This window comes from Petaurus breviceps, unplaced genomic scaffold (genome assembly GCF_028583685.1).
Source record: "Petaurus breviceps papuanus isolate PSGF00001 unplaced genomic scaffold, PetGlider_PUasm1.0 229, whole genome shotgun sequence".
NCBI classification, from domain to species: Eukaryota; Metazoa; Chordata; class Mammalia; order Diprotodontia; family Petauridae; genus Petaurus; species Petaurus breviceps.
Window position 1 is genome coordinate 9,771,857 of NW_027185903.1, and position 24,836 is coordinate 9,796,692.

The window sequence follows — 24,836 nt, forward strand, 5'->3', positions numbered from 1 at the left end:
CTGGATCTGAACCCAGGTCTTCCTGACTCTAGGCCCAGTGCTCTATCCACTGCCTTACCAGATGACCCACAGAACAGAACTTCTGCCTTCTGATAATCAGGCAGGAGTGGCAGGAGCTACAATCTGATTTATCACTTTGGTTTGGTCCATGTCCACTTTTACTTAGCATCTAGAGATCCGTGAGCTGTTCTCACAAGACCCTGAGGACATCCCTCTTCACCAGTCTTTTCTTTTAAGATATGTGTGGATCCATTTTGGTTTGATACAAGAGATACTTCCCAGCAAACCCCTCTGCAAAGTATATTATTTTCCACCTTTCCCAAACAAAACACCATGGATTTTGTTTAACAGAAAGGGATGATATTTCATTACACACTGGTAATAGGGTACCAACACTGACGGTTCTCTTTTTACCACAATTTTGTTGTACCCTAGGACTTTCTGAATAAATATGGAGTCAGTGATTACAATTTTTGTGTAGCTTGATGTCAGCCAAACCCACTTGATGCTGCTGAGTATGAAGCTCCATCATAGTGCAGGCTGGAAGTATGAGCCTCTGATGGAGAAGAAAACAAAAAATGAATAGGAGAGCAAAAGAAGAGGAAATAAAGAAGCCAACGGAGAGCAGTACAGTACTCCTTACTTGGGGGCTTAAGTGCCCAAAGTAGTTCTTGTCATATGAGATAGAATCAATCATTATAGCTGGGCTATCCAACCAATAGATAAGGCTGTACCTAAAGATTTCAAAGCCTTACCTGGTAGATTTCCAAATGTCCACATCTAGGGTTTGTGAAGATGCCCACTGATTAAAGGAGCAGAGACAGCAGCCCAGACTAATATATGGCAAGCAGAGAAACGGAAAATCTTGAGTTTGCCCAAGGTCACCAAACAAACTGCTGACGATGGTGACAAATGAACCAACCTTCCTGTCGTGCTAGGTTCTCTCTCCACCAAGTGTAAGTGACTCTCAGGGTTAGGAAGGGCTGTTCCAATATTGCTTTCAGTGCAGAGATGATGAGGGAAGATGGATGCATGGACACTTTAACTTCTTTTGGGAAACTTAGATGAAAGGCACAGTGTGAATGGAAAACATCCTTATTCAGTGGGCTATTTTCTAGAGTGCTTTTGTTTATCTGTACAGGTAGGTGGATAGAGCACTGGGCCTGGGATCAGGAAGATTCATCTTCCTGAGTTCAAGTCTGACCTTAGATACTTCCTAGCTGTGTGACCCTGAGTAAGTCACTTAACTTTGCCTCAGTTTCTTCATCTATAAAATGAGATGGAGTAGGAAACGCAAACCACTCCAGTAGCTCTGCCAAGAAAACCCCAAATGGGGTCACAAGAGACAGACATGACTGAAAAATGACTGAATTTGTTTATCTGCCTTTCCAAAATTTCCTTGTCTTTTCTGGTTGTGTTGTTCCACCAATCTTGTGGAGTTATTTAATGTGCAATCCCTGCTTCCAAGAAACTGTGCTGCCTTCAAGACAGTTATTCCATAACAAAAAGAGGCAATGGCATCATATGTAAGCCGTCTCTGCCCCCACCTTGCCACACAGCTCCTTGCAATGAAGACTCTGCTAACTGAAAAGGCTTTTGTGGTATGCAGTTCAGCTGCAGACTGATGTGGTCTCCTTCAATATGTGAGATAAAAGCAAGATGAACATGGTGTAGCACAGGGCTTGCAAAATGTGTGTGTTTTTGTCTACTTTTTTGTGAACAGATGTCTGCTTCAGTTGTTTTCTGATAACACCCCTTGGTACTGGGTTGTTTCAGAGATTTCCCTCTCCTTCCCGCTCCTTGATTCCTTCTTCAGTTTATAGGATGCTAAAAGGGATCTCAGATGTTAATACTGACCCTTAACCCTTACTATTTAGTAGAGTCCTTTTCCAAAAGGGCTGTTTCCTTTGTTCTAGATTTAGGGTTTGAATCTTAGCTCTGTCACCTTCGTGTCCTTAGCTAACTAAGCTAGTGGAAAGGCATTGGACTTGGGATCAGGAAGACCGGAGTTAAAATTCTGCCTAGGGCCTTAGTGATCCTACACAAGGCATTAAATCTTTCTGCATCTCAGTTTCTTTATTTGAAAAATAAGGGAAAGTTAGACTTAACAGCTTTTAAGGTACCTATGAATTCTAACTCTACGGTCTTCTGATTATTTCTAAGGTCCTTTCTCAAATCAAATCAATACACCACCACTAATAATAATAATAATAACATTTACATAGTTCAGGGCAGCTAGGTGGTGCAGGGCTGGCTAGGTGGCACAGTGAATAGAGCACCGGCCCTGGAGTCAGGAGGACCTGAGTTCAAATCTGGCCTTAGACACTTAACACACACACACACAAACTAGCCATGTGACTTTGGGCAAGCCACTTAACCCCAATTACCCTCCAAAAAAAAAAAGATTAAAACATTTACATAGTGCTTACTATGTGCTGGGCATTGTGCTAAGCACTTCACAATTATTATCTAATTGGATCTTCACAAAAACCCTGGGAGGCAGGCGCTATTATTATTCTCATTTTACAGATGAGGAAACTGAGGCAAACAGAGGTGTAGTGACTGGTTCAGGGTCATAAGGCTGGATTTGAATTTGTCTTCCTGATTCCTGGTCTGGTGCTCTGACCATTGTGCCATCTAGTTGTTTCCCTAAGTATTTATTAAGTTGCTATTATAAGCCGGGTACTGTGCTAAGTTCTGGGTATACAAAGAAAGGCAAAGGACACTCTCTGCTCTCAAAAAATTCACAGTCTAATTGAGGAGACAACATGAAAACAGCTATGTGCAAACAGAATAAACTGTAAATAATCAACACAGGGAAGGCACTAGGAAAGGCTTCTTACAGAAAAGGGGATTGTAGTCATACCTTGTTCTAAATGCTCTGATCTTACCTGCTGATAATCAAGGCAATAGTAATCAAAGAATACATCACTGTCTCCAATTTCTAGATTTGTATTTTCTATAATTCTCAGATGGGGAAGGATCTTTGGTGGTGTGGTAGATAATACTTCGGAGTTTTTAAAATCAGACCATTAATATGAATCTTTGAATGGGGAAGTTCCCCGCCAGATTAAAAAAAGAGACAATTTCCCTTTAAATATAAAGAGAGAATCCTAATCCCTGGGTCTGCTGATTAGCAGTGGTTACCCCCTGATTGTGAATGCCAATTTAATTTAATTTTGATGATAAAAACAGTCATCCTAAATTCTTTTTTTTAATAGATATCCAGTACATTCTGTTTCATATTCAGAAATAAACCTCGATTATATGAAGTGGTACTTTCCATGTACAAAGCAGAGGTTTGGGAATGAGTAGTGTTAATAAATATGCTGAAAAAAAAAATCACACAACCTGTAGGGATTTTCACTTTTCCTGGTGTGGAAGTGACTTTTAGAGATTAGATTCAGGAGGCAAGCTGTGTTTCATTCCACAAGCAGATGGTCACAGGAGTTGAGTTTATCTGAGTTTTTTAGGATAGGAATGTTGCTGGGAGAATGGAGTTAGGTCAAAGCTTACTCAGTAACAGAGTTGAGGACTGAGTGGTTGCAATGCCCAAAACTGTGCTTAGTAAGGGAACCCAAAGATGGGAGAGACGTATATGTAAGAACAGAATGTTATTTCCATTTTTCTTTTGTCCAGAGCAATGCTACTGTTTAAACTAGACTGGTAGGCATTTCATATGTGTGTCTGGCTACTCCACAGTAACGAGCAGTTGACTGCTTTTGACCAAATTTAGTTTATGCTAAAGTATATGAAAATACACCTGATAATTGATTTGTGGGGACCAGGGCACCATTTTGAAAGGAAGTCTTCTAACAGTTTTCAAATGCCTGCCTCTTTGGTTAGCCTTTCCTTAGTATAATGACAGTTCGCAGAATGGAATTGAATCATTTATTTAAAAGGCATGACATCTGACTTCCATAGCAAGGGATAAAATAATTTCCCAGCTTCTCTGATTAGTTTAAAAAAAATACTGAATAACTGTCTTTATCAGTGAGAGTCCTTAATGAAGGGGCAATTCAGGGCAGTGGCCTGGGGCTTGCCTTTAAGTCTAACTAACACCTCATTACATAAAAACTCCATCTCCAAAGTCTATATGGATGACATTATAACTAGTTGTATTGTTGATGAAGTTATAAAACAGAAACATGGAGACATGCAATATATTAATATCAGTATTAAAGTAAGTTTATGGGGCAGCTAGGTGGCACAGTTGAATAGAGCACTGGCACTGGAGTCAGGAAGACCTGAGTTCAAATCCGACCTCAGACACTTCACAAAAAACTGTCTGTATGACCTTGGGCAAGTCACTTAACTCCAATTGCCCCTCCAAAAAAAGGGCAAAAAAAAAACACACAAAAAAAGAAAGAAAGAATTTATTACTTCTCTGACTGGGATAAAGTTGCAAAAGCAAGGAATTACATCAAGGGTCAGTTTTCTGGTAAAGTTTTACAGTATTAGAATTGATGAAGTTGTAGAGAAAAGTAGATGTTAGGTACATGCTTAGGTAAAATGAGCAAATCTTTGTTTTTGAGCAGTCCAAATTTGTACACTTTTCTTCTTCTATTAAAGTTCTAATTGATCACTAAGACTTTAGTTGACAACATTTTATTTGCCTTAAAGAAGTCTGTTCAGGCTAGCAGAAGCCCACTGAGAAATGATTGAATTTTGAGAGGACTCATAAAAATTTTGGGGGGAAGAATGAGTTATTAAATCATTCAAATTACAGGGACAGGAATTTTGTATGTAAGAAGGGGAAGGGATGGGTTAAGAGGAGGGCAGTGCCTATCCTGTTCCCTTTACTCTTCTATAAACCTTCTGCTCCTATGCCAAAACTTTAGGCACCTAAACTGCCCAGAAGCATACCCAACTCTTCTCTCAATGGGAAGATACACATAAAGATAGATAGATATATACACATATCATATATATTCCCTGACAGAAATAAGAAAAACAACAACAAATCTTTGCTTCCTTGGAGATTAAAAACTAAAGAAATAATTTGAACTTAGACTAAGGATAGAAGTACTACTGGGAGGGACAGAGTAAACCCAAGATTAGAACTACAGAAATATGCTAGTCAGGGCGGCTAGGTGGTTCAGTGAATAGAGCACCAGACCTAGAGTCAGGAGGACCTGAGTTCAAATCTGACCTCAGACACTTAACACAAAAACTAGCCATGTGACCTTGGGCAAGTTACTTAACCCCAATTGCCCTACCTTCCCTTCCAAAAACAAAACAAAACAAAAAACAAACAAAAAAGAAATATGCTAGTCAGGGAATGAAACATTAACTACCTATTAACCGTCTGATTAAGAGTGGAAGTGAGCCAGATTAAGTTGAATAACAAGAAATAAGGACTAGACTTATGGTGGGACCTCTCTATACTGTTGTCTGCCTCACCCTCCAAAAATTTCCAAAAAATTATGTCTCTCTCAATTCCAGATTCTATAATTCTAATAAGAATGCTTTTCACTATAGTAAAAATAGTTGATTTTGCATGTGCAATATATATTGAACATGTTCTAAATCGAGGGTTCTTAACCTCGTTTATGTCATAGACCAAGGGTGGGGAACCTGTGTCCTCAGGGCCACATATGGCCTTCTAGGTCCTTGGGTGTAGCTTTTTGACTGAACCCAAGTTTTACAGAACAAATTCTTTTATTAAGGGGATTTGTTCTGTGAAGTTTGGATTCAGTCAAAGGGCTGTACTTGGGGATCTAGAGGGCCACATGTAACCTCCAGGTTGCAGGTTCCCCATCCCTCTCACAGACCCTTTAGGCAATCTGGTGAAACCTATAAGTTTCTTTTTTGAATGTTTTCTTTATAAAAAAAAAAAGTCATAATTAAAGGAAATTCTAAATTTCACTTAGAACTTAGTGACAATAGAGATGTAAATTTTCATATCCAAACTCACAGACCCCTTTGAAATCTGTCCATGGATTACTTAGGGGGTCTGTGGACCCCCTGTTAAAAATCCTTACTCTGGAGGGAAAGTTATTTCAGGAGATAGGAACAAATCATGGACCCCAAAGCACAGGTTTTGGAGCAGATTCTCTGCTCTCTGTTCTTGGGATCCTCCTCTTACTCACCAACACACACACACACACACACACACACACACACACAAGCACACACCATTGTGGTAGCAACTTAACCAGAGAGGAAAAACACCTACATGCCTCCTATTTAGGAACTATTCTAAATCTATTCTGTTACAATAACCTATGAATATAATATGAGGCAGATGATTAGATATTCTAGTTTTAGTTCTTTTCAAATAGCAAATATTCTTCATAAATTTACCTCCTTTCCATATGTTGCTAAACTTGCCACAAGCAGCGACCACTGCCTGGGTCATGTGGTTTTAAAGACTGGTCCCCATGACTATCATTTAATAATATGATTTTTTTTCCATATGGAAAAGATAAGATTTAATTCTTTTCAAAGTGGAAGACTTAGGTAAAAAGTCGAGCTCTAAAATGTTTAAAAATAATTCCCTAGCTTTCACATTTAGCCTGAAATGTTTTTCTTTTTAGTTTTACTGGATGGATGAGACAAACTTCTCAACTTTCTGACCAATAGATCTTAGCAGCATGTAAATACAATATTTGATCCCTTCAGTGAATTGTCAATCACCTGAACACTTTTCCTAAATGATACCAAACAAGCAGATCTAAAACTAGCATGGGGGAAAGCAGGGCCTTGTGCCTGGTTTATGGGGTGTTTATGGGGAATGGTTGTGTGTGCTTATTTCCTCAGGTGGTACTGGGGGAAGGTGATGAGAGGAGGACCACTAGAGGAAGCAAGCACAACTCCCTGGATGATGGTATCCTGGAGGTGGGGGGCAAGGGGCAGAAGGAGGAAGAATCTCCCATCCTCTCCAGAAAACTTCCTAGCCTGCGGACCAGGCTGTGCCATGCAGGACATCATGTAATTATGATGGCCTCACCATCTCAGACAGATAACACAAAGTGGGAAAGGATATATAATACCATAAGTGATGTTTATCATATTATCAAAGTTGTTTCAGCAAGCTTGAATTCTGGGCAGAAACCAAGAGAATAGAACACAATAAATTCAATTCAAAATTTAATTTAAAAATTCAATTGCCTATACCATAGGATGGGGAGAAAAAATGTGGAAAAAAATTTACTTTGGAAAAAAAAAAGCTACTAAAAACACTAATTTTCTATTTGAGGCGGTATTAGTAGAAATAGGGCATCTGCATCACATAAAGCAAATGTCCCCTATGTATTTCCCTGGTCAGTACACATCTGGTGTGATGTATTTTGTTCAATTTAAAGTACCACATTTTTAGTGAGACACTGACCCTACATCAGGCCTTTGTCATGCTATGTTATTTGAGAAATTACTTAAGTTCTATTTCATTTGGACAAGAGATGATTAAGAAGAGACATAGCTCAGCAAGGGGCAACTAGGAAGCATAGTGGATAGGATGCTGGACCTGGAGTCAGGAAGACCTGAATTCAAATCCCACCTTATACCCATCAGGCTGGCACAGATGTCTACCCTCCTCTAAAAAGGAAAATGATAATGTTGGAGAGACTGCAGTTAAACAAGTATTGCTAATGCATGGTAGGAAGAACCGTGGATTGATTCATGCATTCTAGAAAGTAATTTAGAGCTATTCCTCAAAATTCATTAAACTGTGTACACTTTGATCCAGTGGTACCATTATTAGGCTTACAGTTCAAGGTATCAAAGAGGAAAAGGACCTATATGTTTATGTATATATGTGTGTATATATGTATATATAAATGTGTGTGTATGTGTGTGTGTATAAAATCAGTCTTCTTTATAGTGGCAAAGAACTGGAAACTTGGAAACTAAAGGAATAGTACCTACCAATTGAGGAATGACTGAATAAATTACGGTATATGAATATAATGGAATGCTCATGAGATATCACAAAAGGAATGTTTTCAGAGAAACTCAGGAAGACATACGAACTGATGAAAACTGAAGTGAGCGAAACCAAAAAACACTAATTCACAAACAATAACAACATCATAATGATAAACAACTAAGAAAGACTAAAGAACTGTGACCAATGCTATAGTCAACTATGATTCCAGAGGATTAATGAGGGTTTCCAGTACTAACCTCTTAAAAGGCGGATTCAAGATTCAGAAAGAGATATACATTTTTGTAGGTGATCAGTACAGGAATTTCTTTTGCATCGAGTATGCGTATTTGTTACGAGGGTTTTACTTTTTTTTCAATTAAAGAGAGTTGGGAGAAGGGAAATAAGTTCTTGTTGATTTAAATAAATAAAATTTTAATAAGAAATTAAATAAAAAAATATAAAGAAAGTACCATCAATTTGGCAGCTATATAAAAGATGAATTGGAAAGGAAAGAAACTGGAAGAGGAATGACCAATTAGGAAACTGTTACAATGGTCCAATGGATAGATGATGAAGACCTGAAGTAGGGTAATGGCTGCCATGTGAGGAGGAAAAAGGGGGCAGATTAGAGAAAAGTTGGAGAAACAGAATCGACAAGATTTGGCCATAACTTGGACATAGGGGAGCAAGGGAGAGATGACTGTGGTTGTAAACCCGTGTAGCTATTGCCTTTCATCTAAGATGAAGGGAAATTAGATAGCCAGAAGGATGGTGGTTCTTTTCATAGAAATAGGGAGTTTTGGAGTCTATACAAGCATCCATATCAATATTTATAGATGCATGTGTTGAGATATAAAACCAAATATGGAATTTGATTTACATGAGTATACATATTTGTTATAAGGGTTTTTTTTTTTCAACTAAGGAGGATTGAGAAGAGGGAAATAATCGATAGATAGTGAGTTCTCTTTTAGACATACTGAATTTGAAGCAACTATAAGAAGGCTGGTTGTAGGCATCCAGCAGGTACTTGGTAATATGGGACTAAGAAAATAAGGTAACATATAAAAAAAAGAGAACAGTAACATCGAAGGGTTAAAGAAATAAGGGATGAAAGAGAAAAATGAGCTTTGATTAGCTCAATAATTACTAGAATTAAACTGTTTATACAAGAAAATTAGTCTACCAGGTGTTTCATATCTGAATTTCATCATCCAAAAATCCAGCTTTGCTCTGTTCACTTCCCAAATTACTGAACCTCAATGTGGACAAACATTTTCAGATGTAGTTTTGTTTATCATTTAAACTAAGTCTACTTTCTAACTTTGCTTTGATTTAATCACATGCCTTTGTGCCCAGTGATGCAGGAAATTATGTCCAGCTGGAGAGACTGATGACTGAGTAAATAAATACACATAATTCCAACAGGGGAGGGATAAGAAGTTCTCCTCCTGGGGACAGTTCGTAGGTCTGAAAACAGCACTTTTAAAAGGATCACTTTCCTAGCTTTCCAAGGTCAGAGACAAAGGATGCTCAACAGGAGAAAAGAAGGCTTGGGAGGGGGTGGTGGTAACACGATAGTGATCTTCCAGTATTTTCAGGACTGTCACACATTAGAGGAATCAGATATGTATTCCTAGAACCCAGAGGGTACAACTTGGAGTGGAATCTTTATAAAAATAAAAACATTTCCCAATAGAAAAATGGTCATATACTACATGTAAATATGCAGTAGCTCAGGAGTAACCCAGAGCTTACTCGTGTAATCCAAAGTTAGGCAAACTTCTTTGCCTTATTCAAGGTGACAGTTCTGCACTCAACTGATAGGTTTGGGGAAGGGTCAGGGAACAGATCTGTAATATCATTGGCATAGGGAACTCCTGAAGAGGAAACTCCTATTACCAATGCAGGTTGGCCCCTTCTCTGAAACTTGTAGTCTTACAGAGCTGCTGACAGCACTCCAAGGTTAAGGTGCCTGGCAAGGATCACATGGCCAGTAAGTTTAAGCAGTGGCACTTGAACTTTAGGTCTTCCTGGCTCTGAGGCCAGCTCTCTCTCTCTTACTTGTCATTACATCACACTGCCTCTCGGGTTCTGGGGAAAATGGCCATACAGGTACCACTTCTTGTACCCTAGGTAGCCTGACATAGTTTCTATTCATCTTGGTTCCATAGCTAAACCAATATTCTCCCTTCCATCATAGGTAGAGGAATGAGAATAGGGCCTAGAGTCAGCTCCATTAGGACTTTGTCTAGTTGTCTCCCTTTGTTAAAAGGCATTGGGAGATAGGAGGAGGGAAATAGGGAGGGAATTTCTGAAACAAATAAGGTCTATTTCTTTTTGTGTGAAAAACACTTTTTTCATCTTCTGACAATACTTTTTAAGCAAGTAAGCATGATTTATGTATTCTACGTGCATATAAATAACTCAAATATGTAAACATAAACACACATACATACTTAGATACATGTGACCATTTAATGGAAAAGGGATGAAGGTTGTGAGTCAAAAGGCTGATGTTTACTATTAATTAGCTGTACACTCTTGGGCAAGTCGTTTTATGCCTTCGCACCTTGATTTAAAAAAGGAATGGTAATCTTCACCCCATTTATATTACAGTGTAATTATGAAGATAAAATGAAATGCAAAAGTACTTTGAAAAAAAGGTTGAAATACCATACAGAAGTAAGACATTATGATACTAGATACATGATTATATTTGCAACACATTTTAAATACATATATATAATTATATATATATGGAGGTTTATGTGATATGAGGGGGTCGACTATCATATTTTAATAGCTTCAGTGGTCTCGAAGTTTCAGGAATTGTCAACTTTGCTAAATTCAATGCCAAGTTAATTCTTCAGGTTGTAGGAATTGGGGAACAGTAGGAGAATTAAGTGGTTAGGTAGAATAGGAAAGGATCGAAACATATATCCTCCTTATTAAAAAATATTCTATCTCACCTGCACTCCACCAACTACGGATTCATTTGAGTTGAACTCCTCTTCAAAATGTCTGTGGCAAGTTTCTCAGATAAAAGTATGCTTTCCAAAATATATATGAAATTGATTCAAATATATAAAAATAAAAGCATTCTCCAATAGAAAAATGACAACATATTACATATGAATATGCAATTCTCAAAGGAAGAAATCCATCAATGAACATAAAAAAATACTCCAGATCACTAATAATTGAAGAAATGTACATCAAAAACAACTATTGAGTTTTATATAATACCTATAAGACTAGAAAAAAATTATAAAGAGAGAAAATGAAAATTAGTGGGAAAGCTGTATAAAAATAGCTATACTAATATATTGTTGTTAGAGCTATGAATTAGCCCAGCTATTCTGGAAAGCAATTTGGAGCTATAATCCAGAAGTCACTGAACTGTTTAACCTTTGACTCAGTGATTCTACTATATATGCCTCAAAGAAATCAAAGAAAGAGGAAAAGTACCCATTTGTACAAAAATGTACAAATAGCCCTTTTTATGATATCAAAACCTTGAAAACTAAAGGTTGCATACCTCAGGGGAATGGCTAAAAAAATTATGGTATTTTTGTAATGGTTTATTGTACATTAAGAAATAATTGAAAGGGATGGTTTCAGACAAACCTAGGAGTCTTGTATGAACTCATGAAATGAAGTGAGCAGAGCCAGAAGAACAATTTATATAGCAGCATCGTAAACAGTAATCTTCTTTGTAATGAAAAACAAGAAAATATAAGAAAAATCAAGAGAGACAACTTGATCAATTTAATGATCAACTATAATACCAGAGGACTGGTAACAAAACATATTACATATTTCCTGACAGAAAGGTAATAGATGGACTCTAGATACAGAATAAGAAATAAACATTTTGTTGTTTTTTAATTAAAATTAAATTTTATTTTTGCAAAGACTTACTATCTCTCCTTCCCATCTTCCCTCACTCCTGTCACTGAGCAGTCAGCCCTCCCCACTCCCAAACACCCCACTCCCTACCCAGTCAAAATACCTGTTACTACATGTATAATCAAGCAAAACAAATTCTCTAATTGGCTTTCCTTATCCAAATACACACACATACAGAGTATGTATGGATTTATGTAGATGTGTGAGTATGTATATATATATATATATAATATGCATATCAATATCTATCTAAATAGGCTACCTACCTTCTGAAGGAAGGTGATGGATTCAAAGTACAGGTTGAGAAACATGCATACATATAGATACGGATGTGTCTCAATCTGCACTGGGAATGCATCATCTTCTGTCAGGAGGTGGGTAGCCTGTTTTGTCATGAGTCCTCTCTGGAATTGTGATTGATCAAAATCTCTAAGAGTTTCAAAGCTGTTGAGAGATACAAAGCTATTGAGAAATACGATGTTTGGATATAGCCAACATAGAAACTTGTTTTGTTGGACTACATAGATCTGATACAAAGGATATTTTGTCTTTTAAAAAAAATTTAAGGGGGAAAGGAGATTGTCTATACATTTACCAAAACAGGGAGAAAAAAGAAGAAAAGAAGGTCATTGAAGCATTGAAAAATGCATATGAAAGAATAGAAGGAAGGTCAGTAGGAAACAGAAGTAGGACAGCTTTGGAAATAGTGTGTTGAATTATCTACTTGAAAAGAAAAGCAAGCCGATAAATAATAGAGATTCATAGTTTCACGCAAATTCTCTCTTTTTGTTCTACTTTCTATATAGAAAGAATATGAATATATAGAAATATTCATATAATTTGGTATTTGCAAGGTTCAAAAGAAAAAAAAACAACCCCAGCAAGTCTCTAATTCTTTAAATAATTTTCATGGAGGGCTGGGAAAGTGATGGAGAAGCAGGGGCCATGACGGAACCTGAGGCATTTCAGGGGAGAAGAGACCTGGATGGCATGCTACAGTAAGGGGTTTTGCCTGGTCTAACATAGAATCAGAGCCTTTTTATTTTTAACAGCTGAATGACAACTTTGGGCTGTTGAAGGAGTGCATGGCAGGGGAGAATGTAAAAACAAAAGTCAGGCACCTGGAACAGTACCAGACAGATTTTGCCAAGTATTCTTATGGTTCTGTGCACTGAAAACTCTCATGTGCTAATTTGGACATCTCTTTAGACATCTGATGGGATAAGGGAAGTAATGGTTAGTATTTGTGAATTCCATTAAAAATGTGTTTATTACATCAATTGTTTTCTTATGATAATTAATTGGGTTATAAAATAAATTAAGATATGAGGATAAGGAAGAAAAGTGATAGACACAAGATAAAATTGAATATTTCCAAGTGATCTGCCTTGAAGTCAGAATTACTTTCCTAGTACAGGCACTTTAGCAATAAGAATGAAAATGGAGAGGACAGTTAATTTTGAAGGAAGTGCCACTTTCAAAAGGTTCCAAACAAATATCAGATGAATTATAGAGCACGGATGGAAGGTACAAAGTTTGGCTCCTACACAGAGATGATTAGGAAACGTCATACTGAACAAGGTGGCATCCACCCAAGAAATTAGCATACATGGGAACAGATCCAGAGGTCAGTAGACTTGCCCATTAGATCATGAATGTGATAGGTTGAAAATCTCACAGTATCTGATTCTTCTCACTGTTTACCAACTCAGTCAGAATACAGACTCTTGCAAAAGAGCTTATGGTAACATGCTCAGAGCCAATCAGACGAACTGGAATTAGGTGATAAGGGTTTGAACTGCACCTTGGGCATTTGCCAGCTGTGTAACCATGGACAGGTCATGTTCCTCTCTTAAAACCTCCATTTGCCCTTGTGTAAAAGAAAAATAATAACGGGTGTCTGTGTGTGTGTGTGTGTGTGTGTGTGTGTGTGACAAACTTCCAAGTATTATAAGGAAAGACATTTTTAAAATTTAGAGCAATATATAATTCTATGAGTTATTAATATTACTATTTTTGGTCTAGGCTAACAGAATTCCCAGAAGAGAAACTCTTACCACCAATATAGACCAGTATTCTCCTTGAAAATTATGGCTTTTGAGAGTTGCCTGGGGCACTGAGAAATTAAGTGATTTGTTCATTGTTATATAGCTATTATATGTCAGGGGGCAGGACTTGACCAGAAGTATTACTAACTCCAAGATTGGTCCTCTATCAATTACATCAAGTTGTCTCTTCTCATTATCATTAATTATTATTTAATCTATTTATTAATAGATTTGCGATTTCATGTACAATCATCTTTTTTTATTGTGCTATGTTACGAAAATGTTTGTTTTATTCCACAAATTTTTTTTTAACTAAACTAAAAAACAGACTGTGGTTAAGTAAAGCTTAGGATTTGTAGTATAACACCATGGTCATTCTCATTTCCCTTATTAGTGTCCTTTTCTTTTCTTGCAAAGAGCAACTAGATCATTTGAATTATTCAAACTGAACATCACAGAACTATGGAGAGATTTTCTCCTGTAAATTGACATATATTGAATATATATGCATAATACATATATTGGAAATTATTTGGTAACAAAGTTAAAGTGACCAAAATGAGAACAAAGTGAACTTGACCAGGCTTATTCTCCTGACTGAATATTTCTTTATTAAATCATCAGGGTCTAGAAACCTTTAATATCTATGAACATAAATCATCCAGCTCACACAGAAAAAAGTGATGTCATACAGACAGCAGGTTCTGCTCCATCTTATGAACGGGGCCAAATAAATATATGGAAATTAGGAAAGCATTTTCTTCATCACAAGAAATAAGATGCCTATGTCTATGAAGTATCTCCTCTGAAATAATGGGGAATGAGACCATATACTTCTTTAATAGAAGTAAATATATTTAGCTGAGGAAATAAAATTACTATTTACAGTGAAGCCACTCATTCCGACAAAGAAAACTCTCCCCCAATTAGCTAAGCAGAGCACTTTTCAGTGATAGAATTACCCCCAAACCTCCACTGTCTTCTTTGTCCTCCAACTTCCAAGGAAAACAACAGAGACAATCTACCCCCGTGCACCAATGAATATCATTAATAAAGGGCTGGGGTTGTCAGAATTCTTTTAAAACATCTTCTACGATGGCAAGAGACAAGCTAAGAAGCAAATTAGAAAGCAACTCACTGTTCGCAGAACTGGCCTTTCGAAATCTTGCCAGGTCAACAGTAGGTGGTCTGCTGGGTTTCTGTGGGGCTGGACCCAGGGTAAACAGTGCAGGCAAGGGCTTCTGCTTAGGGGTGGTAGCATTCTTATCTCCCTTTTCCTTCTCTTGACTTTGGTTCCAAGGCCCTCCCACTGTCAGCTTGGAAAGTGGCTTTGGGAACTTGGGTTGAGTGGCACCTGAGCTAGCATCATCCTGATTCATTTTACTCATAAATACATTCTTAGCTGCATCTATCTTCCTTTCTTCCTTTTTCTCTTCAGTATTTTTGGGAAGGGTTGAACCTGGAGTACTTCTGCTGGTAACAGGTTTCAGAGTCACACCAGGGAAAGGCACATTTGGGGGGTCTGTCCCATGGTCTTTGCTTTCTGTATCTTCCCTGGTAGGCTTAAGAGGGCTGATTTTGGGTTTGGAAGGAGGGGCAAACGCAGGCCCCTTCTGTGGAAATGTGCTTTTGTTGGGGCTCTGGTCATCATGGGAGGTATCTGCATTGGGAGAAGGCTTCTGTCCAATTGCTGGTTTGGAGTAAGGGGGTTTGGGATCATGGTCTTGTGAAGAGGTGATGAATTTTCCTTTAGCTCCAGACAACTTTGGAAACACTGGTTTAGGTTCATTTTCTTGTGCTGGAGCATTGAAAACAGGCTTTGGACCTGGAGCTTTTAAGTCATTCTCTTGGTTTGCAGCATGAAGCAAAGGTTTGTTCCCAAGGGGCCTTGGGAACACAGGCTTGCATTCTTCTTTTGGCTGGTCCAATGGTTTGTGACCTACAGGTTTCAGAAATCCTGATTTTCCCTCAGGGTCCCTGTTAGCTGAGCTTGCTGGAGTCCCAAATCTCTGGCCTACTCCAGTAGGTTTCAGATATGGGGGTTTGGGATCCTTGTCGGTTTTTTCCTCAAATGAAGGCTTTACTCCCAAAGGAGGCTTTGGAGTCCCAAACTTTGATAAATTGCTGGGCCCTGGAGGTGGACTGTCATTTCCTTGGTTGGTGAATACACTTTTCCTTGCTTGTATTCCTGAAGGGGTAGGATGTCCTCCTGCTTTGAAGGGCCGATTGCCAACCGAGACCTCCTCTGTCAGGTTGCCCCCAGTGTTAAACTTCGCCATGAGAGACTTCACATCTGCTTTTCCATCCTACGAGCATAGGGAACAAAAACTAGCTGAAAGCAAGAAGTATCATTTGTACTATGCTTTACTGTACTCTAAAGGGTTTCCTGGTTTGAGGCTTGTAATGCTGCTGATTGGCTAGGGAGGTGTTGTAACATTTATCTTCCTGTATGGCAAAAGAAGTTATGAGAAGGATGGGTTTTTTGGAGGGGGAGGGGGAAATTTTTTTTGTTGATTTTTTAGTATCTTAAACTAAACCTTTTACTTAAATCTTACCTGCTTTGTCCTTCCCCTAATTGTCCCCCTCCCCTTTTTAAAGCTACCTCATTGGCATTTCTTTAACTTAACCTTTCTTTACTCACCTTTTTGTTTTATTGCAACAACTTTTGAAAGCTGATTCTTCCATATTTTGCAAGTGCAAACAGTTTTGAAATGAAAATATCTGCTTTGGTAGTCCAACTATAAACATATATATATATATATGTATATATATATGTGTGTGTGTGTGTGTGTATACATACATATTTGTCTCATACAATCGTCATATTAAATCCCTCAATTTGATAAGAGTTTTCTTATTTCTAAAGTGTCATTTTTTATTTCTATGCATTTCTGTGGTTAGTCTATTTGGTAGCAGACAGATTTCAGAGGCTGGCGAAGGAGAGGCTGAGAGAGAGAGAGAGAGAGAGAGAGAGAGAGAGAGAGAGAGAGAGAGAGAGAGAGAGAGAGAGAGAGAGAGAGAGAGAGAGAGAGAGAGAGAGAGAGAGAGAGAGAGAGAGAGAGAGAGACAGAGACAGAGAGAGACAGAGACAGAGACAGAGAGAGAGAGACAGAGACAGAGACAGAGAGACAGAGACAGAGAGACAGAGACAGAGACAGAGAAAGAGCATGGAATTTTTTATCTCTGGCTCACAATTTTCATAATTTATATATGGACAAAATGAAAGGAGAACTTGACAGGCAAATAGATATTTGTTGACTTTTAGCATTGGGACAGGCCCAGAGATTACATGAGCAAGTGCTCAGTTCTGTTAATGTGGAAGTAACAGTACCATTCTCCTCATCATCTTCTCAGATTTTTACACCATTGACAAGCTTACACTTTTTCATGCTTACAATACTGTGCCAGGTAATATCTCTAATAGAATATAAGTTCCCTGAAGTCAGGGATTTTCATTTTTATCTTTGTATTCCTAGCTCATATCACATAATAGTCACTCAGTACATGCTTTTTAAATTAAACTGAACATTATAAAAGTTGCCATTAACAACTCAGAAGCTTAGGGGAAGAAAAGAAAGGGAAATGGCATGAGGAAGATTGGGCAGGGGGAGAGAGGGAGAGTGATTGTCTTTTGTTGGGAGAGAAGTATATAGCCTGCAGAGAAGAGAAGTAGTCCCATTTTTTTTTTTACAGCTTTGATCCTGCTTCCCACTCCACCTCCACCCCAATTTCTGAACAGATTTAAACTCTCATTTCCCTCTTTCTCTTCTCCTTTGCCACTGTTTACCCATCCCTCTTAGGGTTCAGAGAGATCAGGTTGAGTATTAAGAACTGATGCTAGTTCTAATAAATAAGAATAATAACGATTACATTCATATACTTTTAGATTTACAAAATACTTTCCAAATATCATACATATTTTATTCTCACAATGACCCTGGAAGAGAAGTACTATTATTCCCATTTTATAGATGAGAAAACTGAGCTAGACAGGGATTTTGTCTTACCCACTTTCACATAACTAATAAGTATCTGTTGTTTCCTATTCACTTGCATCCTATCCCTTCCTTACGCTAAAATAACAAGGGGCAAGGGGTGAAAAATCAAAACTACTGAACTACCTCAGACCTACCATAAAATAGGGAAGATTTTCAATAAAATGATAAACTGCCAGGAGAGGTTAAAAAAAATAGAGAAAACTATGCTGTTCTTAAAGTCACTGAATAAGTATATGGATCATTTGTTTATTATCAGATTCACAAACTTAAAAAGGGACCTTATGGATTGCCTTCAGGGGTGGGGAACCTGCAGCCTCAAGGCCACATGTGGCCTCAGGTTCCTGTAAAGTAAAAGTAGTACTTTGCTGTTTGTTTCAGCTATTCAAGTGCCTTTGAGTTTGTCAAAGTGCCTTTGATTGTGTCAAGTCTTTGTTAGAAACAGTATAGTTGTGTTGCTCTTAATAGGCCTAAGGGAGTTTGGAGATGATCCCTGCCCTTGATAAGCCTAATATCATCACATGGAGCCCACAGTTGGAGGAGCTTGGCAAAAGACCAGATCAAGAAGGGTGGAACAGGAAGGAGCAGAGAAGATAAAAGTTCAAGCACGTGCTGGGACCAAGCAGAGGTAAGAGAAAGAACATCTGTGATGTTCTCATTCTGTTGTTCTGTGTTGGTGTTACTTTGTGAAAAAGAAGCAATCTATTGATTTGTTTTGATTTCTCATACAGAAAGTGAATTGAAATGATAGTGTGGCAATGTGTGTATATGTTGTTGTAGCCCTGTTGAGCTTTGTTTTCCTAGAAACGGAAACTATGAAAAACTTGGAGTGGAGCAGTCCCCATGAACTGTGATATAGAATAACTAGAGCAGAGAACTGCCTACAAATCCAGGCAAGAGCGGGGAAAGCTACCTACCTGTGAATTCAGGCAAAAGCTGGGAGTATAGAAAAGGAGTCATGGGGTTTGGAAGTCAGTCTTGAGTTAAGATGAAAGAAGACCTTTACTTGGGTACTCAATGCTGACTGACACTATTGTAACTTACTGTAACCTAGGGGTGGATGGTATTTGTACTTTCTGTTACCCCTAAAGGATGATTGGAAACCAGTCTGAAGTCAAAATGAAAGAAGACCTGACTTGGGTACTCTATATTAATTGAGAAGATTATATGTTTTATTTAAGACTATGTGGCCATAGGTTGTTATGTTATGTTGTTGTGAGTGTTGTGCTTTAGTTTCTTGAATTTTTTGCTTTAGTTTATTGCTGAATAAAACAAAGTTCACTATGCCATGCGATTAGATCCTTAAAGTTATTCACAGCAGCAGTCTTCAGGAGAGCTGCTCATGATCAGCTTTATAATTCCCTAGCCCTGACCGAGCTCATTTCTTATTTTATGGCAGAAGAACTGACTTCTTAACAAAAGTTAGAAAGTGAAACATCTCATCTGTGATGTTCAGGACTAAAATCTTCTTCACCTGGGAGCTATGACATCATTGGTCCAATCCCTCACCCTATTCATATCATTATGCCTTTGTTTTTTAAAAATCTAAATACTAAGTCTTACAGAACATATTAGGTGCTTAATAAATGTGTATTGAATATAATACAGTTAAGAAGACACAAAGATGACACACTAAAAATCAAATGTAAATGTAACAAAATTATAAAGATCAAACAAGACTCCAATGAAGAGATATGAGAAGACACCTTCAACCTGCCCCTTCAAGGAGGTGGAAAGTCCACAGGTATTTCACATGGCACATGTTTTTGGACTTTTTCAACATAACTATCAGTTGTGCTGACTTTTTTCCCCTCTCTAAAAAAAAATACTATTTCTCATATGACATAACTCCCTGGGAGGGGGAGGGGAAAGAATACATGGGGCACTATAGCAATGTAAGAAATAGAAAAAAAACACACACAATAAAAACTTAAAAAAAAAACACAAAGATTTGTAGGGAACCCTAGTTTATGATTCAGTAGCTAATGGCAGCTTTCCAAGATAAGATTTTAAGCCAGATCTTTCACTACTCTTCTCATTTCCTCTCCATATTATGTTTGATTTTGGTCTCTTACTTCAATGGAACCACTTTATATTATGGGGCAATTTTTTTTTAAACTTCAAGTTCATGAGTGAATAAATAATTTCTACTTTATAAATATCCAATTTAACTATAAAAGGATATATGAAGGAAGACACTATCTATATCCAGAGAAGGAACTAAGTAGAGGTATGTATAGAATAAGTTTACATGCATACATCCACACCCACCCCTATTTTGTGTCTAATGGTAGCCATCTCTAATTCAGGGGAGTGGGAAAAGGAAGGAATAATTAAAAAAAATTTACATGATAACTTTATTATATATTTAAAAGGAATAGCACGTTGTACATAATAGAGTTGCAGTTTCATGTGTAATCATTTTTTAAAATTCTATTATGTTATGGAAATGCTTGTTTTGTTCCATAAATTAAAAAAAAAAAGCTTCAGTGAAGTTGCCTCAAAGTCAGGAAGACCTGAGTTCAACTCCTCCTCTGAACCCCTCCCCCCCACCCTATACCAATGAATACACAAGTCTGATCACGACCCCTAAGATTTCTCAAGCATTGAGGTAGGGCAGGGGATTGCATTCCCATGGAAGACTTCTAGAAGAGACAGTAAAGGGGCTACAGCTCACAAGAAGAAGATTGAATAAGTATCAGTAAAAAGAAAGTGTACAACTACTTCTATGAATCTCTTTTCCTTAGTTTTCTGAGTGCTTCAATTATTATATAAGTTCAATACAAAAAAATATTCCAGGGGGCAGCTAGGTGGCGCAGTGAGTAAAGCACTGGCCCCAGAGTCAGGAGGACCCGAGTTCGGTTCCAGCCTCAGACACTTAACACCCACACAAAAAATCTAGCCGTGTAACCTTGGGCAAGTTACTTAACCCCAATTGCCTTCCAAAAGGCAAAAAAAAAAAAAAAAATTCCAGCCAGAAACTGACAGTTGTAATGGTAACAACTGGATCTCTGCCTAATGGTAGACAGGCAGGTGAAATGAAAAAAGATCTTCAGTATTAGGACTTGTCTTCATTTCACTAAGAGATTAAATAGATATTCCAGTCTCTAGGGTCCTATTTAGTTTTAATAGCCTTTGAAGATAAGGTTTCCATTTATTCTTATGAGGACATACTTTACCATCTAAAAGATCTCATTGCAAGCTTTTTTTTTAATTCAAGCTTTCAGGTTTTAAAAATAAAAGCATTTTTCTACCAAATTGCATATGTTTCTTTTCCAGGATTATCTAAAATGATATACCTTCTCATTTCCATCAGCTTGTATGCTAGCACCTCATTACCAAACTATCCACAGTCATTGCTTTCTTTGAAGACAAACAAGAAGATTAGATTTTACCCTCTTTTTTAGGAAAATGAAAGTTAGTTCCTCTAGTTCCTTATTTGTATTCTTTGCCCAGAGATTTTTATTCATGTGAAGTAGACAGATGAGAATAATAGAGAACCTATACCCTTGTGTACCTTTCCATGGCCCTAAGAACCTCCAGGAAAAGGATCGTCACCAGAAAAAAAGTTTTTTTGATGCATCCTCTTCAAGTCCAATCAACAGCTCCAGATTTCAGAATATCTTTTTGATTTTAGCAATCCACACCAAGGAAGCCTCTATTTAAACAGAAGGCTGAGATAGCATTAAAAGACAGATAGGAACCCTATGTGCCCAATCTTACCTAGAATGCCCTCTATTTGTAAGTAAACAGTGTTTGATTTTCACATGAAGAGTAATAGCACACACTGTGCTTTTGGTGCTAGGGATGGTGTTTTTATGTTTTCTTATACCAAACACACTGACTTGTGCTTTCAGAATCCCTTGAGAAGTGAGTTACTCTTAATTCTTTAAAGGACTTGGGGGGAAAGCACTTACCTGGAAGCAAGCAATATTGGATTAGATGTATTAGAATGAGCTGCACTCAGACTTGGCAAATAAGATACTATCTGGAAGACTCTTAGCCAGCACAAAAAAGCTAGGCCAAGTGGTAAGGTTTTAGAACTGTGTCTTATAGAAAATTTCAATCTTTATCATAAATGTCCTAAAAAGAAGCAAAATATTTCACAAGCTCATGTTAATAAATCTAAAAATACAAATATTTATTGTGTCACATAAAGGCTAATTTGTGGTAAACCACAAGCCTTCCTTTCAAAACATTCTGGAAATTGACCAATTACACGGACTTTTATTTCATCTCCTGCAGAAAGTGAGTATAAATTTTACGGTGGGAAACCAGAGTTCACAAGAAGCAATTCCAAGGAACATTTTATAACAGGAATATAATAAGGACAGATTAAATTTTTGTCCTTTTCTGAATTTAGCCCCAAGAAACAAAGGCAAAATAACTTCAACTGACCACACACACCAATATCACACATAAGAGGGAAGCATCTACAATCTAAAAACAAAGGTCACCGAAAAGTAAGTTTCTGTTTTGACATTTATTGGTTTCATACTTGGGGGAGCTTTCATTGTCTTTTAATTTTTTCTCTATGGGAGAAAAAAAGTAATAGGAGAAAGTAGATTTCAATTTGTCTCACATGCCAAAGGAAATTAATTCTTAATTAGTTAGCACTGAAAGGGTCATGGATGAACCACAACAGGACCTCGGGTACCAGACTCCACAGCAATGGGCATCTAGCCTCAGGGGTATGCCTAATGGAGGAACTGAGGGTGGCAGAGGGCCTGGTCCTACCTGCACTTCCTTGACAATAGGATACTTCTAACTTGTGCGGCTAAGTTTTGCTTCATTTCTTTTCTTTTTTTCAAGTCCTCAACTGGTGATGCCACTTCCTTTCCTATCTCTCTTAAAAACTACAATTTCAGTCACCTGATGCCACTAGCATGGTGGGGAGCCACAAAGGACATGATCATCATCTGAGATGTTGGTGCATAGATCCAGCTCTGTCAGATAAGTATGAGAAGTTGGGGATCACCTAGTGAAATGTAAAGAAGCAAAGATGAAATTACCAAAGTTCGACAAGGCTCTAGTCACCAGGGCTAGAAGTAGGATTGAAAATCAAGGGCAGATATAAAGGAAAATGAGTTTCACATTTCTGAAAGTGTATGAGAAAAAAATTACACCTTTGTTTCACCAGATTTTTTTTTTTTTGGAGTGGGGAAAGGCAGGGCAGTTGGGGTTAAGTGACTTGCTCAAGGTCACACAGCTAGTAAGTGTCAAGGTTCTGAGACTGGATTTGAACTCAGGTCCTCCTGAATCCAGGACAGGTGCTCTATTCACTGTGACACCTAGCTTCTCCAATGTTTCACTAAATTTTAATTGAAATTTAACACTTCCTTCGGTTATGAATGAGAACAGCACAGGATTCTGAGAAGGGCTCCATAGTTTTCACCAACATGTCAAAAGGGTGAAACAAAAATGATGTAGACAGAAAAAGGGTTAGAGTGCTTGATGTATTTGGATTTCAATATTTCCTTTAAAATTTAAACCAAGGGATAGGAATATTCACTTTAAAAAAAAGTTATCTTTAAGCAGAGGCAACCTGGTATCATAGAGTATAGGGTCTGGAATTACGAAGACCTGGGTTTGAATACTATTTTTGATCCTAGCTATGTGCCCTGGGCAACTCACTCAACTTTATGTACCCCAGCCAACTCCTTAGGATTTAACTAATATGAAATAGGTTACAATCTGCCTACCTTGTAAAGGGAGATGTCATACCAGAAATTTACTAGCACACAGGGTGGGCTATTAGCACAGGGTCTTTGATCTGCTTTTCTAAAAGAAAGACAGCTTTAAAGGGGTTAACGATCTTACTTTAATTAACAGACAAGTACAGACAAGTAGGAAAAAAATGAGTATGCAAGAAAGAATCCAATAGACAGGGCTTCAACTGTCTAAACAGAATAATACAACCTTCTACATATACCACCAGACCAGGAGAGCACCAATATCTGAGTAGTGGGGGTCCCATTTAGGGAATCAAAAGGTTCTTCTCATAAACAAGCCTCCAAAGCAAAATGCCAACCTCCCAGAATATATAACAAAGACTTGGCCCCTGATTGGCTTAGAATCAGAAGGCATGAAACCTATAACTCAGCACAGCTGTGAATTATCAAGGTTCAAAGGAAATTAATCCTTCAGATGTTTATAATTTAGCCTGAGCCTAGGAAACTGAATTCCAAAAAGAAAATAACAAAAATCCCACCTTGCTTGTACTTACAACCACCAAAAATAAAAAATCCCAGATTTTTTATGTATCTCTAAGAAACCTAGACTGTTATATAGATTCAATTCAATGAGCTTTTGTTATGTTGCTCTTTCACATAAGCAGCTAGAAATAGAAAGATAAAAGTGAAACATTCTTTGTCCTCTCAGAAGTTACATTCTATTGGAGGATACAACTTGGATGAGTCTATATACAAGTTTTGGAGCTGGAAGGGAACACAATTGGGAAGCATAGTGGAGATCAGAAAAGACTTCATATAGGAGGGAGCCAGAGTTTGTAAAGGTATAGCCAAGAAGACAAGAGTATTCTAGACCTGGGAAATAGTAACGGGAAAAGAATCTCTGCAAAGCCTCAAAGGCAGGAAAAAATGGAATACTGCATATGGGGAACAGTGGGTGAATGACAAGGTGAGACAAGGCTAGAGTGCGTGGAGAGGAATAATGGCCCATAAGTCTAGAAAGATAGACTGAAGCTTTATATATAAATTGTAGGCACTTCTATTTTTTTTCTAGAGGGAATAGAAGGAAGCTTCTTCCTCTTTTTAAAGATTGGATCGCCCTTTCCAGTCCAAACCAATTGAATCTCCCTATCCAGGCTGGACATGCAGGGGTTCTTCATGGGCCAGATCCCATGACTGATCAGTATAGACTCTTTGACCTGCTCTGTTTCTGACCTGGGCCAGTTCTCCCATCCTTAGACATCTGGCAGTTCCTTGCCCTTGGGGGCTCACCAGATTGATGCTGACCACTGATCTGTATAGCTCACTGCAGCCCAGATCT

The 24,836-nt window shown here is 37.9% G+C and overlaps 1 protein-coding gene across 4 annotated transcripts in view; it reads right to left on the minus strand.

Annotated features, from left to right (window-relative positions):
• FYB1 (FYN binding protein 1) overlaps positions 1–24,836 on the minus strand; it is a 212,381-nt gene that overhangs the window by 99,365 nt on the left and 88,180 nt on the right. For all 4 annotated transcript variants that reach the window (XM_069096197.1, XM_069096198.1, XM_069096195.1 and 1 more), the window contains exon 2: positions 14,969–16,136. In XM_069096197.1, the coding sequence (XP_068952298.1) occupies positions 14,969–16,136 (1,168 nt within the window). The remainder of the gene's footprint in view (positions 1–14,968; positions 16,137–24,836) is intronic.